Consider the following 15,342-nt stretch of genomic DNA (forward strand, 5'->3'; position numbering starts at 1 on the left):
GAAGTCTCATTCTCTGCTATGACATGCAGACTGATTCTCTGCTGACATGAAGCCAGATTCTCTGTTACGGGACCTCTCTCCTCTGCCTGTGTGTGTGCTGGGCCTAAATATATGCCAATGGACTGTTGCAGTGGTGGCTGACGTGAAGCCTCATTCTCTGCTATGACATGCAGACTGATTCTCTGCTGACATGAAGCCAGATTCTCTGTTACGGGACCTCTCTCCTCTGCCTGTGTGTGTGCTGGGCCTAAATATATGCCAATGGACTGTTGCAGTGGTGGCTGACGTGAAGCCTCATTCTCTGCTATGACATGCAGACTAATTCTCTGCTGACATGAAGACAGATTCTCTGTTACGGGACCTCCCTCCTCTGCCTGGGTGCTGGGCCTAAATATATGCCAATGGACTGTTGCAGTGGTGGCTGACGTGAAGCCTCATTCTCTGCTATGACATGCAGACTAATTCTCTGCTGACATGAAGACAGATTCTCTGTTACGGGACCTCTCTCCTCTGCCTGGGTGCCGGGGCCTAAATATCTGAGAATGGACTGTTCCAGTGGTGGGTGACGGGAAGCCAGATTCTCTGCTATGGAACCTCTCTCCAATTGATTTTGGTTAATTTTTATTTATTTAATTTTTATTTTAATTCATTTCCCTATCCACATTTGTTTGCAGGGGATTTACCTACATGTTGCTGCCTTTTGCAGCCCTCTAGCTCTTTCCTGGGCTGTTTTACAGCCTTTTTAGTGCCGAAAAGTTCGGGTCCCCATTGACTTCAATGGGGTTCGGGTTCGGGACGAAGTTCGGATCGGGTTCGGATCCCGAACCCGAACATTTCCGGGATGTTCGGCCGAACTTCTCGAACCCGAACATCCAGGTGTTCGCTCAACTCTAGTTTCTATTCATTGCTGCTCCACGCTCCATATGTTAGACACCTGTATGAACAGAGGAAGGCAGTCAAAGATTTCTTAATGCAGCAGACAGAAAGGTCTACACTCAATTGTGACTTCCATGTTAGCCTGTGGCAGCTAATGCGTGACACATGCTGTTTGTTGAGGCCCTTTGAGGAGGCCACTTGATTTGTCAGTTGGCAGAACTAAAGGATGAATTATGTCCTGCCACTCCTTCACATCTTGGAGGGGATGCTGACAAACCTGATTGGCGAGGGGACAGAAGACGTGGCACCTACATCTCACACCCACCTGAGGAGGATGAGGACATAAATGCACAGGAATTCTATACACAGCTAGGTGGTTCATCTACCCAAGGGACAGGAGAGGAGCAGGAGGAGCATGAGGAGCTAGAGGGCGATGACAGAGATGATCCCAACAGACCATGGCAGTATGCAGTGGAGATGAAGGCAGGGAGGCCCTCAGAGTCCCTTGCGCAAATGGCCAGATGCTTACTGACAGCTGCATTATCAGGATTCAGCAGAGGGATGACTACTGGCTATCCACATTGTTAGACCCTCCCTGCCAGTAAAAAAATGGGTGTATTTATTAGACTTTCTGAGAGGGATACAAAAATGGACTATTACAGAGACTTGCTGTGTGGTCGGTTGGTCGCTGCCTACAAGCAACACCTGTTCTCGCGAAGGTCTGACTGGGAGGATCCTTTGTGCTCACTCTCCACTGCCATGACTAGTAGAGGGGGCAGGAGCAACACCAGCTGCATATGCAGCAACTTCAGTCTGGAGTCTATGATGAACAGTTTTCTTCAGAGGCCTACTGAAGATACCACTCAGCAGCAGCAGAACCTCAGCCACTTGGACTGCACCCTGTCACTCATGATACAAAATCACTGGAGTAGACGACATGCAAACTTGCATTGTGGCCTCAACTGGCCGAATTTAGCATGGGCGTACTTTCCTGCCCTGCTAGTAGTGTGACATCAGAGTGGGTGTTCAGTACCGTGGGGGGGCATAATTACACCTAAGAAAATTTTCCTCTCAAAATGTTGAGAGACTAACCTTCATAAAGATGAATCAGGCGTGGATCAACCAAGATTTGACACCAGTGCCTGATGCAACAGAATAGATCATTCTGCCACTAATGATCATACTGTAGTGTGCTGGCACAACAAAATATTCAGCAGAATGGTCCGTTACTTCTGGCCACGTGATGCTGCCACCATTCTGATGCTGCCACCCTGCTGCCATTCCTACAATGAGGCTTCTTGGCCTACTGATATGTACATGTCACATTTTTGGGATATGTATGCCACTGGGTCTTTTTATTACACTGCTGTTGTTGTGTTCTGCTACTACTGTGATCTGCCACCATCTTGTGCTGTATGCCACCGCTGTTCCGCCCCTTCCCACTCTGTTATGGGGTCACTATTGCTCTGTTTGTCCGTGTTGACATCATAGTTTATTTTTCCCTTTTTCCATCAGATAAACAGAAAAAAAAGGATCCTGTATTTTGAGCATCCGTACGGCCTCTTTTACACGTTCAGTATTTGGTCACTATTTGATCAGAATTCGTAAGCAGGAGTGGGTCCAAAACACAGATGAAATGCAAATAATTCCATTACATTTTATCTCTGTTATGGACCCACTCCTGTTTTTGGCTTACAAATACTGATCAAATACTGTTGCAAAACACTGTCCAAATACTGACCATCTGAAAGAGGCCAATAAAGTCTTGCATGCAGGACCTTTTTTTTCCTTATAAAAAAAATATATACTTTAGACATTAATGGCCAAAATGAATGCAAATTGAGCATAAGACCTCTTTCTTTCACACGGTTAGTATTTGGTTAGTGTTTAGCATCACTATTTGATTAGAATTTTTAAGTCAAAATCAGGAGTGGGTCCAAGAAACAGATGAGATGTAAATAATTTCATTACATTTTATCTCTGTTTTGAAATACTGATCAAATACTGATGCAAAACACTAACCAAATACTGACCGTCTGAAAGAGGCTTTATGGATGCAAAAATACAGGATTGGATTTTTAGTTTTTAGTTTTCTGTTCTTCTGATGGATCAGAAAAATGGAAAAATAGACAGTGATGTTAGCACAACATTACTGCCACTGTTGTTGCCCCCCCACTCCCCATTCTGTCATTGGGCCACTATTGCAACAATTGCTACCACCACTGCCCCCACTCTGTCATGGGGCCACCACTGCTACTGCCACTGTCCCCGCTCTGTCATGGGGCCTCTATTGTCACGGTTACTGCCACTGCTGCTGCCACCACCCCCATTCTGTTATGGGGCCACTACTTCAATCTTGGGGCACTGCATGGTTAAGTCCATGTTGATAAATTAGTCCTGACGCTAACAATTGACCTGTAATACTGATGCTAACATAAGGGATGTGTTTGGACTGCCAGAACATGCATTAAAAGAAAAAAAAAATCTCCACTACTGTATTGGCGCTTCCTCCATTTCTTAGTTTATCTTTATTTTGTTCCACTAAAGAGCCATTTGGACACAGCTCCTGCAGGGACGCACACATTTTTTTATATATTTTTTGCTTTACTGAAGGGTGCTGTATGCTTTTCTTTTTGTTTTACAGAAGGGATTACCTATGAATCTTGGTGCACACTGTTACTGCCACTGCTGCTGATGACTTAAACTTAACTGTGCACTGCACAATTAAGTCCACGGCGATAAATTCAATCTGACGCTTTATTGACCTGTAATACTGATGCACAGTAATTTGACACCTAACAGAAGGGATTTGCTATGAATCTTGGTGTCCTCACAGTGATGAAGATTGCGATAAATTACAACTGCCTGTAATAGTGACAGCATAGTACCTAGTATGAATGTGGGTGCACTAGAACGTAATGCACGCGGCAATACACTCCCCTTGCACTCTCCCTGCAATTTAAGTTCCAAGCCTTCACACTGAGATTGGGCCACCAAGTGGGATGAATATGATTTGGCAGAAGGGCTTGGGTATACCAGATTTATTGTGATTCATGACAAATTAATTCCGAATTAATTGAATTTCTTGATGAAGTTTAGGGAATCATCCGAATAGAATTTATACTAAACTTTGCTCATCTCTACAAATACTATTTCTATACAACCTCCTAAAGATGAAGAGCAATCACAAAAGGCTATGATTTCCAACCCAATGCAGTATTACATTTTGTACAGTATGTGTTTCTCTCAGTGGTTGTTGTAGGCCAGGGGTTTCCAATCTGTGGCTCTACTGGTGTTGAGAATCTGCTACTCTCAGCATGCTAATTTAACAATTGAATGTTTTGTATTTGTTCAGTGTGAGGATGATAAAAAGTCGTTGGTTTTAAAAGCAGAGATATTATCATCAATAGTACATTTGTGCATTTTTTTATTTATTATTTGGTATTATAGCTAGATAATCATCCATGTTTTATTTGGCAGTTCTATAGGTTTGAACAAGACACCACGCCATATTACTCTACTTTCAGAAAAATGTGGTAAAAATACCAAATAGTTTTATGTTTATTATTTACACCAAAGGCTCAAAAAGGCACAGATAGAAGCAATGCCTTGTTCTGGGAGATATACTATCTAATTAAACCACTGAAACCTTAGCTCCACAAGCCTCAACATCTGAACTTGGCCACCTAATCTACTGAACCTCACTCAGATTACTGTAGAACCACATTTACAACCATTTGAAACCCAGTTACCAACATTTTAGAGTGGACCTGGTAACAAAGGTGTGTGTTAGTCTTGTCTCTATTTTAACAGCCGGTAAGAACATAGACAGAGATGTGATCTCCACAGGAGATGCAATGTTAACAAAGAAGAAGTGGTAAATGTACTTGAGTAATGAAAAAGAGATGAGGAGAACCAGAAACTCCTGTGGACAATGATTAAAAGTGGTGATACACCTCCAATAACTGCCGGTCGAATGCTTGTTTGGCTGACAGTTTTTTCTCCTCACTTCTTCATGCATGCTTAGTTCAACATGCCCAACCCTTCTTTCTCTTGACATATTCTGTTGGGGTAGAGTTGGGACACTAAAATCATTCTGTTTGGCCAATTTGTATGGGCACCAGAAGAGTATGGTAACATCAAGCTGTTCCTAAAATCTTTGCTACTGGGCCTCCCATCCTCTATGTATCTTCTGTAGATACTTATCAAAATCCCTCTTTTCAGTCTTTATACCCTGACCTTGATTTCCAAGTTTGAACCCTTCTGATCTTATCTGCTAGTCTGTGTAGGCAAAATTCATAAAGGGGTTATCTGAGTTGACCTATCACCGGGATATGTCATCAGTATCTGATTGGTAGGGGTCTGACAGCTTACCAAGCACAACATCGTCCATTGGATAGCCACTGTGCTTGGTATTGCAGCTCAGTCCCCATGCACTTGCATGGGGCTGAGCTACTTTTAGGCCACGTGACTGATGAAGGGGACATCACATGGTCTAGGAAGCTGTTGTGTTCTGTGAGATCTGCAGTCTCTTCAAAGAGCTGATCGGCAAGGGTGCTAGAAGTCAATCAGATACTGATAAGGTCATCATTAGTGATCACTCAGACAATTCCTTTAATAATGTGTAGCTATTGAGCAAGCAATATTGAAATGCAAAAGCTATGGCATGAAGTAAAAGAGCACCCGCTCAATGAAAAAACAACTAAAAAAACATTTAAAAAAATTTTGGATGCCAGAAAAACACTGTACCAACAAAAAGTTACATAGATTTTGTAAGAAGAGCTAGAATCAAATGAAGAATAATCTAACTAGACAGACAATTTAATAATAATTTAAAAATGTATTAAAAATCATGTAAAAGGCGATCCCGCTGAGATGTTTTTCTGAGTAGTTTTCTGTAGTCATATGGGTTTTTTTCCATTCCATTTTCTTGCTCTAACCCATCTGCTGCTGAGGATCTGGAGAAAGGAGATACAGTTCTTTGATTAGATAGGTCAGTCAGACACAATCTTGTTTTCTTTTTCACTTCGGGATCAGTACGATAAAAATATCACAGAAAAGCGTCTCTGCTAGTTCTAGGCACTTACCATAAACTGCAATATCTGTTACTCCCATACATAAAATGTATAAAAATAATATACTAATTGCATTGCACTCTATAAAGCATGCTCTTAATCCAAAGATTGTTAAAGGGGTTGTCTTGCTTAGAAAACATATTCCCAAAACCCTATTAAAGAATTCTGAATATTAATTGAGGGAGGGCCAGTTTCCATCCATTAAAAACATTAACAAAATATCTGGACAGCTTGTTGACTGCAATGATCATCATGCAATGCTTCATTTTACCACCGGGGGTGTTATAGGAGAATTGAGCACATGCAGATAGGTTCCCTTGCAGAATAAAGCTAACTGCTAGAAGTCTCTGCAGCAGGACAATTTTTCATCAGCTTATTTTCTTGGAACGTTCTAACAAAAACAGATTTGATAAGTTGCAGACAACACCTTTAAATGGCCATTCCTTATAGATTATTGGAATGATTTACCACATGGAAGGGGAGCAAGATGCACTAAGTGTAACATAGCGCCCAAGGCATAGCTTCAAGCTGTTAGGCCTCAATGTCAAAGGCCACCTGTCTTACCATGTGCCATTTATAATTCTTGTGCCTTCTTATGTAGCAAAGGGAACTTTGGGGCTCGTCAGGCATCAAGATCCAGGTACAACCACTACCTCTGCACCAGCTGCCAAGAGCACATCAGGTCAGCCAGTTTCGTGGGAACAAATCTGCTGACAGTTTCCCTTTAAACAGCATTTTATTGTGTACATATGTTTAGGGATAATGATGCTGTAAATGCTGGGTAAGTACAAAATACTATAAGTAAAGCACATTATAGACAAAGTAAGGCCAATGTCTATGAAGTCTATATGGAAGCACAAGAAGTCCTCATTGCATGGCACCAGGTTACCCGCTTTTGGTCGAGAATGTAATTCATTATTTTTTATGATGGGCTCATACAGCATGTACAGTATACAATCTTTCGCCTGTATAGAGCCGATTGCAGGCTATGGGAGGTGTATTACCTAAATGTACAATACACGTCTGTAATAAAGATGGGTGCGCCAGGCCTTACTCATCTATGAGGAAAGCAGTAAAATGGCGTACAAGGGTGAATTGAATGTGAATGCATATTACCTCTCTTTGGCTTTGTCAATGAGAATTAAGGTTGTAAACCCGGCTCTGCTTTTTATTTCCATGGCTTTTAAAATCTAGCAAATGGGCAATTTCTAGGCGAAATTTAGATACTGACAGTAAAAGTCCTCAAACAATAGAGCCACATATGGAATCATTTATATATATTATCATTTATTTTATAAGAGCTGAAGTTTAGATGGTTCCAGGAAAAGGATTTTAGGGGAATTGGAAAATATTCTTATACAGTGCATATAATGTACATCTGCATGCCCATTGTATGGGAGTGATAGGATCTCCTACCTAGAAACAGCCCTTGCCAGTAGCACAGCAGTTTCTAAAGTCAGCACTTCGACCCATCCATTCTAACGACGGTCCCTCTGACGTGGTTAGGATGTATGAGCAGCAGCATTCACCCGGACGAGCAGCTTAGGAAAAGCATTCGTTACCTCTCGCTTGGGTTTAAGAGAGAAAATTCCATGGCAGAAAACCCATCATCTGTTTTTGGATTATTTATTGACAAAGAATGTTTGCAATAAATTTCTCTATAGTAATCTTCCGATTCCAACACTTTGCCTTGACTGTGAAGAAAACAAAATGTCCTTTGTCCATTTTATCGAGCGTTCTAGGGAGTTAGAGTTTGTAGGTAAACACTTGAGAGCAGGTTAACAAGCAGATCCCGCCTCCGGATGGAATTTGGAAGGAATTTTACGGGCTACGTCATATTTATAACAAAGGAATGATACAATATGATGGATGTTAGGGCAAAATAGGCTTTTGTGCTCATGTAGAATTTTTTTTTATTTCACCAAAGTGATAGGTGGCTGGTAATGTGTATATATATATATATATATATATATATATATATATACGTACCCTCTCTTCCTGCACCTACTCCCATCCAACACAGCTGTTTTTATCATCTTTCCGGGCTGCAGCCAGTGATGTGTTATTTGACTGCATCAAGTCACTGTTACCGAGCTAGTTTTTAGGGTGCCAGGGTATTAGGCATATCATCTCATATGTGCCGCATCAATTAAGAGGGTACATTACTGCTCAGACGTAAGGTGCAGTTAGTGATGACTAGGGTAAATGACCCAATTATAACTATGGAACCCCATGATCACCCCTTCTATGTGCAGGATTCCTTCTGTGCAGTGTTAATTTTTGCATTATTCCTGGACTGTGACATCAGTGCTTTTTTCTCTGTACAATGATGTCACACTTTACATGTACATGGTGACATTTCTTGTGTGTATTATTGCTATGATATCATGTTATAAATTATTCATGTAATTCGACATCAAATTCATTTATTATCCATGTATTGTGAGATCACAGTGGTTATAAACTTTGTTCAGGGACCTCACTATGCAGGGGTGCAACACCAATGAGGCCAGGTGAGGCAGCACCAGGTTGGGGCAAGAGGGGGGCAGCGGAAGGGCCATGGGCAAAGAACGCTTTTATTGTGGCAAAGGGGTTAGATTAAGAAATTGGCATTGGGAGGGCAACATTTCAGTTTTCGCCTCAGGCAGCAGAAAGGCTAGTTGCACCCCTAGTTTTTTTTAACTGTAACAGCGACCCACAACCTGCTTTTATTATTGCTTTACATTTGTATCCTCTAATTATGGTCTCTGTACCATTATATATCAGTGTTTAGTCAGTACCATGACATCACTGTTTATTGTCAATATTCTGTGACATCATTGTATTTATTATCTCTGTACTGTGACATCATTGTGTTTATTATACCTGTACTGTGACATCATTGTGTTTATTATCCCTGTACTGTGACATCACTGTGTTTATTATCCCTGTTCTGTGACATCATTGTGTGTATTATCCCTGTACTGTGACATCACTGTGTTTATTATCCCTGTACTGTGACATCATTGTGTTTATTATCCCTGTACTGTGACATCACTGTGTTTATTATCCCTGTACTGTGACATCACTGTGTTTATTTTCCCTGTACTGTGACATAACTGTGTTTATTATCCCTGTACTGTGACATCACTGTGTTTATTATCCCTGTACTGTGACATCACTGTGTGTATTATCCCTGTTCTGTGACATTATTGTGTGTATTATCCCTGTACTGTGACATTATTGTGTGTATTATCCCTGTACTGTGACATCACTGTGTTTATTATCCCTGTACTGTGACATCATTGTGTTTATTATCCCTGTACTGTGACATCACTGTGTTTATTATCCCTGTACTGTGACATCACTGTGTTTATTATCCCTGTACTGTGACATCACTGTGTTTATTATCTCTGTACTGTGACATCACTGTGTTTATTATCTCTGTACTGTGACATCACTGTGTTTATTATCCCTGTACTGTGACATCATTGTGTGTATTATCCCTGCACTGTGACATCACTGTGTTTATTATCCCTGTACTGTGACATCACTGTGTTTATTATCCATGTACTGTGACATCACTGTGTTTATTATGCCTGTACTGTGACATCACTGTGTTTATTATCTCTCTACTGTGACATCACTGTGTTTATTATCCATGTACTGTGACATCACTGTGTTTATTATCCCTGTACTGTGACATCACTGTGTTTATTATCCCTGTTCTGTGACATCATTGTGTGTATTATCCCTGTTCTGTGACATCATTGTGTGTATTATCCCTGTACTGTGACATTATTGTGTGTATTATCCCTGTACTGTGACATCATTGTGTGTATTATCCCTGTACTGTGACATCACTGTGTTTATTATCCCTGTACTGTGACATCACTGTGTTTATTATCCCTGTACTGTGACATCACTGTGTTTATTATCTCTGTACTGTGACATCACTGTGTTTATTATCCCTGTACTGTGACATCATTGTGTGTATTATCCCTGTACTGTGACATCACTGTGTTTATTATCCCTGTACTGTGACATCATTGTGTGTATTATCCCTGTACTGTGACATCACTGTGTTTATTATCCATGTACTGGAGGACAACATCTACATGGAGTTTGTATGTTCTCCCCGAGTTTGTGTGGGTTTCCTCCGGGTTCTCCGGTTTGCTCACACACTCCAAAGACATACTGATAGGGAACTTAGATTGTGAGATGTCTGTAAAGCGATGTGTAATATAGCAGCGCTATATAAGTGAACAAAATAAATAAAATAAATACTGTCACGCCACTGTGTTTAACACTATATTGTGTAATAACAGTGTGCACCATAAATGTGCATTATGAAGACCAAATAATCAAACCACTTCATGTTCCCAACCTGCTCCTGGTAAGTCATGGAGTATTGAAGCCCCAGCACAAGTTTTGAAATGTCGTCAATGTTTATCGTATTTATCGCTGATCTGAGGCAATATGGGGCTGCTGGGGGCTGATCTGTGGCAATGGGGGCTAATATGAGAGGCAATGGGGGCTGCTGGGGGCTAATATGAGAGGCAATGGGGGCTAATATGAGTCAATGGGGACTGCTGGGGCTAATATGAGAGACAATAGGGGCTGCTTGGGGCTGATTCGAGGCAATGGGGCTGATTCGAGGCATGGGGCTCTTATCTGAGGTCTAATTGGGGGTCATTCACATTGGGGTGTGAGCGGAGGTCTGATTGGAGGTCTGATATGAGGTCTTGTTGGGGTCTTATTAACATTGGGGGTCTGATTGGGGCTGTTAGCTGAGGTCTGATTAACACTGGGGGTCTGATTGGTGTCTGACCTGAGGTATAATTAAAAAAAAAAAATTCTTATTGCCCTACTCTTAAACCTAGGTGCGTCTTATGGTCCGGTGCGTCTTATATGGCGAAAAATACACTTTCGACACCCCTGCTTTAGGACTCATAAAGATAGGCTGTGAGTCCTGCTTCCCTAACACATACACAGTGTGACTGACAGACCTAAATTAATAGAAATTTCATACAGAGCTGTCATTTACTGTTTGTGGAGTGAACATTCAGCCTACAGTTCTCTCATGTGGGTGGCCAGCTCTGGAAGCAGTAATGGTAGAAGGGTCCCACTTGGGAGGAGCACATGCTCGAACAAGTGGATGGAATACAGACAAGTAACTTAGGGAGACTACACAAACTGTAGATTTGTTCCAGAAATTTCTGAGACGGAAAATCTTTACTATTCATTTGAATGTTTTGGCAGCAAACACATTTCTGTAAGACCCACTCAGATGAAAGGAGCAGTCGCCGAAATCTCGACAACAAATTTACAAATTTAATGAAGGTAGAGCTTAGGGTTCTGTGAATGGATTCTGTGCCAAATGTGCCAAATGAGACCATGCAATTTATGTGTTTGTAAGACAGTGGAAGAATCCTGGAGGTAATACACCTATATTTAGCCAGTAGAATTGATTCGAAATAAAACATTATAATTGTATGACTATCTGGGTAATATTTCCTAATACAACTCTATAATTATCTTGGGAATAGAAACAATTGAATCAAACCCAAACCATGTAGGCTACTTTCACATTAGCGTTTTTTTTGCGGATCCGTCATGGATCTGCAAAAACGCTTTAGTTACCGTAAGACAACCGCATGCATCCGGTTGTATTATGTCTTCTATAGCTTTGTATCCATGAGTAAACTCACCCTTCTTTCCTTGGTTTCCGTTTTTCATCTTTGTGTGGCAACTGAAAAAAAGTAATATATGTAATCATTAGAGATCCATCCATGAAAATCCATTCTACAGTAATCCGATATGACCAGAATATTGTAAAAATTCGAGGTGGATCTGAAAAATCTTTTTTGGTGATTCAATTTGAGTGAATTTTGGAGAGAGGGAGAATTAATTTAAAAATAAAAGTGAGAAATTAAAGAGAAAAAAATTGGGGTCCTAGGAGACCTTAGAGTGTGATACACAACTTTTCAGGCCATTCAGTAGAATCTGTTGACAAAATTGTCTGAATCGAACCTGAATCAAATTTCTCATCTCTGATTATAGATATTGGAGTTTTTATGATAAAATTTCCATCCAAAATTCTCAGGCGGCTATCATACTGCATAGATTATATTAGAATATTCTGCTACAATAAATGTTATCTATCACCGCCCATAGAGATACTGCACAGTGGTAACACAGGGCCTTTCTATTCAAATAATGCCAAAGTGGATACTGAAATACTTAACGGTAATCTGTCACCAGTGACCTCCCTATCCAACTGTATCCACAGAACCAAGCTGTGGTCCACTTGATTAAAACACAGTTTTTTCTTTTGTTGATCTGAGGTTCCGTCCTTGATTTAGGATACTTTTTCATAATATACAAAGTAGGCCTTTGGTGCAATTAGGACATAACCAATGCTTCTGTTGCACACAAGATCCAGTCCTTTCTGTGGTCAGCCCCTCTCTTGCTGCTTTGTCACTGCCTTCCCCTGTCAATCAAAGCAGCCAGGGGGGCTGGTCACAGAAAGGAGCGTAGCTTGGGTGCAACAAGAACAAGGGTAATGCCCTCTTTGCACCAAAGCCCTAATTTGCATATTAATGAAAAGTATTGATTATTTAGTAACTCGGGCATAAAGCCTCAGATCAACAAAAGAAAAACAACCCTTTACTCAGGTGGACTATATCTATGTGTCTATGCAAGAAGCTGGATAGGGAGGTCGCTGGTGAGAGACTCCATAGGAATTGTCCGGCCTAGAAGCCAATAACCCCAATGGATGGAGCTAGTGCCAAGTTTAAAAAAAAAAAAACACCTGTGTACAACCTCACCATTCCTATGACACTATCCCATTTCCATCTGCTTTCCATGGGTCACAATTAGTAGCTGATTGGCACACCAATGAAGAAAATGATTGAGCTCTAAGGGAAAGTTCTCTTCATAGTCAAAAATTCAGCAGCTAATGAACAAGGAACCCTATATTCTTCCTGCACAGGGGTCATCTAATGTCCTGGTCTACACCTAGGTTTGCATGGGGTTGGAGTAGGAGCCTTAGCGGGAAGAGGGCATAGCTTAATGGAAAAAGGGATAGCATTTTGCACGAAAACTTGTGTCAAAACTTTAGCACAAAATTCTGTCGCAAAGTAAGCCAAAAAATATGTCGCCTTCAAACAAACTGATCATCCAGCATGAGCCACTTTGATAAATTTGCTACATCTTTAGACTGCCTACATCTTTAGACTGTCTACATTTTAGATAGGATTAGTAACTCTGTCCCTTTATTGTATCATCTCCTTTTTTTGATTCCTCTTTTTGTGCACATTTCGTATAAAGGAAATTGATGGAGGCAGTAGTATAGTTTAGAATTAGAAAAAACTAGATTTTTTTTTAAACTTACCAGTAAAATCTCTTTCTCGCTCTTCATTAGGGGACACAGGATCTGTGGGTATAGCTATGTCCTCTAGGAGGCGTTGACACTAGGTAAAAGCTGTTAGCTCCTCCCCTGGTAGCTATACCCCCTCCAGCCTGGAGAGAGAGCTTCAGTTTGTGCACAAGCAGTAGGAGAAGCAATCCAACTAACAAAAAAACATGGAACACCAACCATGCCAAGGACCCAACGGGGTTCTAACCTACAACTGCCACAACTGTGGTCGAACAACAATATTGGGTGCGTGAAGAGCGAGAAAGAGATTTTACTGGTAAGTTTTACAAAAATCTCGTTTTCTCGCCCATATTCATTGGGGGACACAGGAACCGTGGGACGTCCAAAAGCAGTCCACAGGGAGGAAAAACACAAACACGTGGAACAAGCGTCCCTGCAGGCATCTAAGAAACTGCCGCTTGCAAGACCATGCGGCCCAAGGCAGCGTCTGATGCATAAGTATGCACCTGGTAAAATTTTGTGAATGTGTGTAAGGAGGATCAAGTAGCCGCCTTACACAACTGTGCAGCCGAAGCGTGATTCCTCCGAGCCCAAGATGCGCCCACTGCTCTGGTGGAGTGAGCCGTGGATCCTAACGGCAGAACTCTGCCCCAGGCGCGTTATGCCTCCGCAATTGCAGTCCGAATGCAACGTTCGATTGCCACCTTGGAGGCCGCCAATCCCTTGCGAGGACCCTCCAGAATGACAAAAAGGGGAGTCTGTACGGCAGAAGGGATCGGAGGCTGCTAAATATATCTTCAGAGCTCTGACAACATCAAAATGGTGTAACTCCCTTTCCTTAGGGTGTGAAGGAGAGGGACACAGTGGCATGTCGTGGAAACACGCAGACCGGCCATCCAGCTTGACAAAGGGCACCGAATGGGCCCGAAACGTTGCACATAGCAATAAGTGTCTTAAGAATATATTGAGAATATATCACTGGTAAATAAAAGTTGAATATAAAGCTACATTGGTGTGCTGTCTCTGAAAACTTATTTAAAGCTACTATTTCACTCCGCGGGTGAAAGGAGGCTATCAGGAGACGAGCACCCACAAAAGCCATCCAATCAGACGTGTGCTGAGGTCTCGCTACGGTTAAGAAGGTGAAGGAGAGGGACACAGTGAGGGAAGGACAATTTCCTCGTTGATATGGAAGTCAGTGACCACCTTCGGAAGAAAGGAAGAACCGCATTATCCTTATGAATAACCAGGAAGGGTTCTCTGCAAGAGAGCGCCGCCAACTCGGACACCCGTCTGATGGAATTGAAAGCTACAAGGAAAACTAACTTCCAGGACAGGAGTCGGAGAGAAATCTCCCGCAAGGGCTCAAAGGGGGAAGCCTGGAGCACTGAGAGGACTAAATTCAGATCCCAAGGCGGCAAAGGAGGACGGTACGGAGGAACTGTATGTGCCACTCCCTGAAGAAAGGTCCTTACAGGGGGGCCCCAGGGGGGCCAGAGAGGGAGCTGGAAAAGGATAGAAAGCGCCAACACCTGACCCTTCAAAGAACTAAGGGCCAGATCAAGGTCAAACCCTGATTGAAGAAAGGACAGGACCGTGAGGAGAGAAAAACGAAGTGGTGGAATGTTCCAGCTTTCACAGAAACCCAGGAAGGACCTCCAGGTCCTGAATAGATCCTGGATGATGCAGGCTTCCTGGCCTGAATCATAGTGCGGAAGACATTCGCCGAAAAACCTCTTTGCGTCAAAATGGCGGTTTCAATGGCCACGCTGTTAAACAAAGAGACCTTAAATGCTGATGGAAGACCGGTCCCTGCAAAATAAGGTTGTCTCTGAGTGGTAGTGACCAAGGGACGTCTCCTGGAAGAAGAAGAATGAGGTCGGCGCAACGGGGCCAATCCGAAGCAACTAGGATTGGCGGAATGCCCTCCATCTTGGTCTTTCATAGAACCCTGGGTAGGAGGAGGAGGGGGAAAACACGTAAAGAGGGAAAACTCCCCAAGGAGATATCAGGGCGTCCACGTCGCATGCT

General features: G+C 42.1%; 1 protein-coding gene across 1 annotated transcript in view; it reads right to left on the bottom strand.

Moving 5' to 3' along the window:
- Positions 1 to 5,719: 5,719 nt before the first annotated feature.
- Positions 5,720 to 15,342, bottom strand: part of LOC122923805 (myosin-IIIa-like) — a gene marked incomplete at its 5' end in the record, with an annotated part of 178,509 nt that continues 168,886 nt past the window's right edge. The window contains 3 exons of the mRNA XM_044274649.1: positions 5,720 to 5,834; positions 7,514 to 7,645; positions 11,642 to 11,682. Of these exons, the coding sequence (XP_044130584.1) occupies positions 5,720 to 5,834; positions 7,514 to 7,645; positions 11,642 to 11,682 (288 nt within the window). The remainder of the gene's footprint in view (positions 5,835 to 7,513; positions 7,646 to 11,641; positions 11,683 to 15,342) is intronic.

This window comes from Bufo gargarizans, unplaced genomic scaffold (genome assembly GCF_014858855.1).
Source record: "Bufo gargarizans isolate SCDJY-AF-19 unplaced genomic scaffold, ASM1485885v1 original_scaffold_1950_pilon, whole genome shotgun sequence".
Taxonomy (NCBI): domain Eukaryota; kingdom Metazoa; phylum Chordata; class Amphibia; order Anura; family Bufonidae; genus Bufo; species Bufo gargarizans.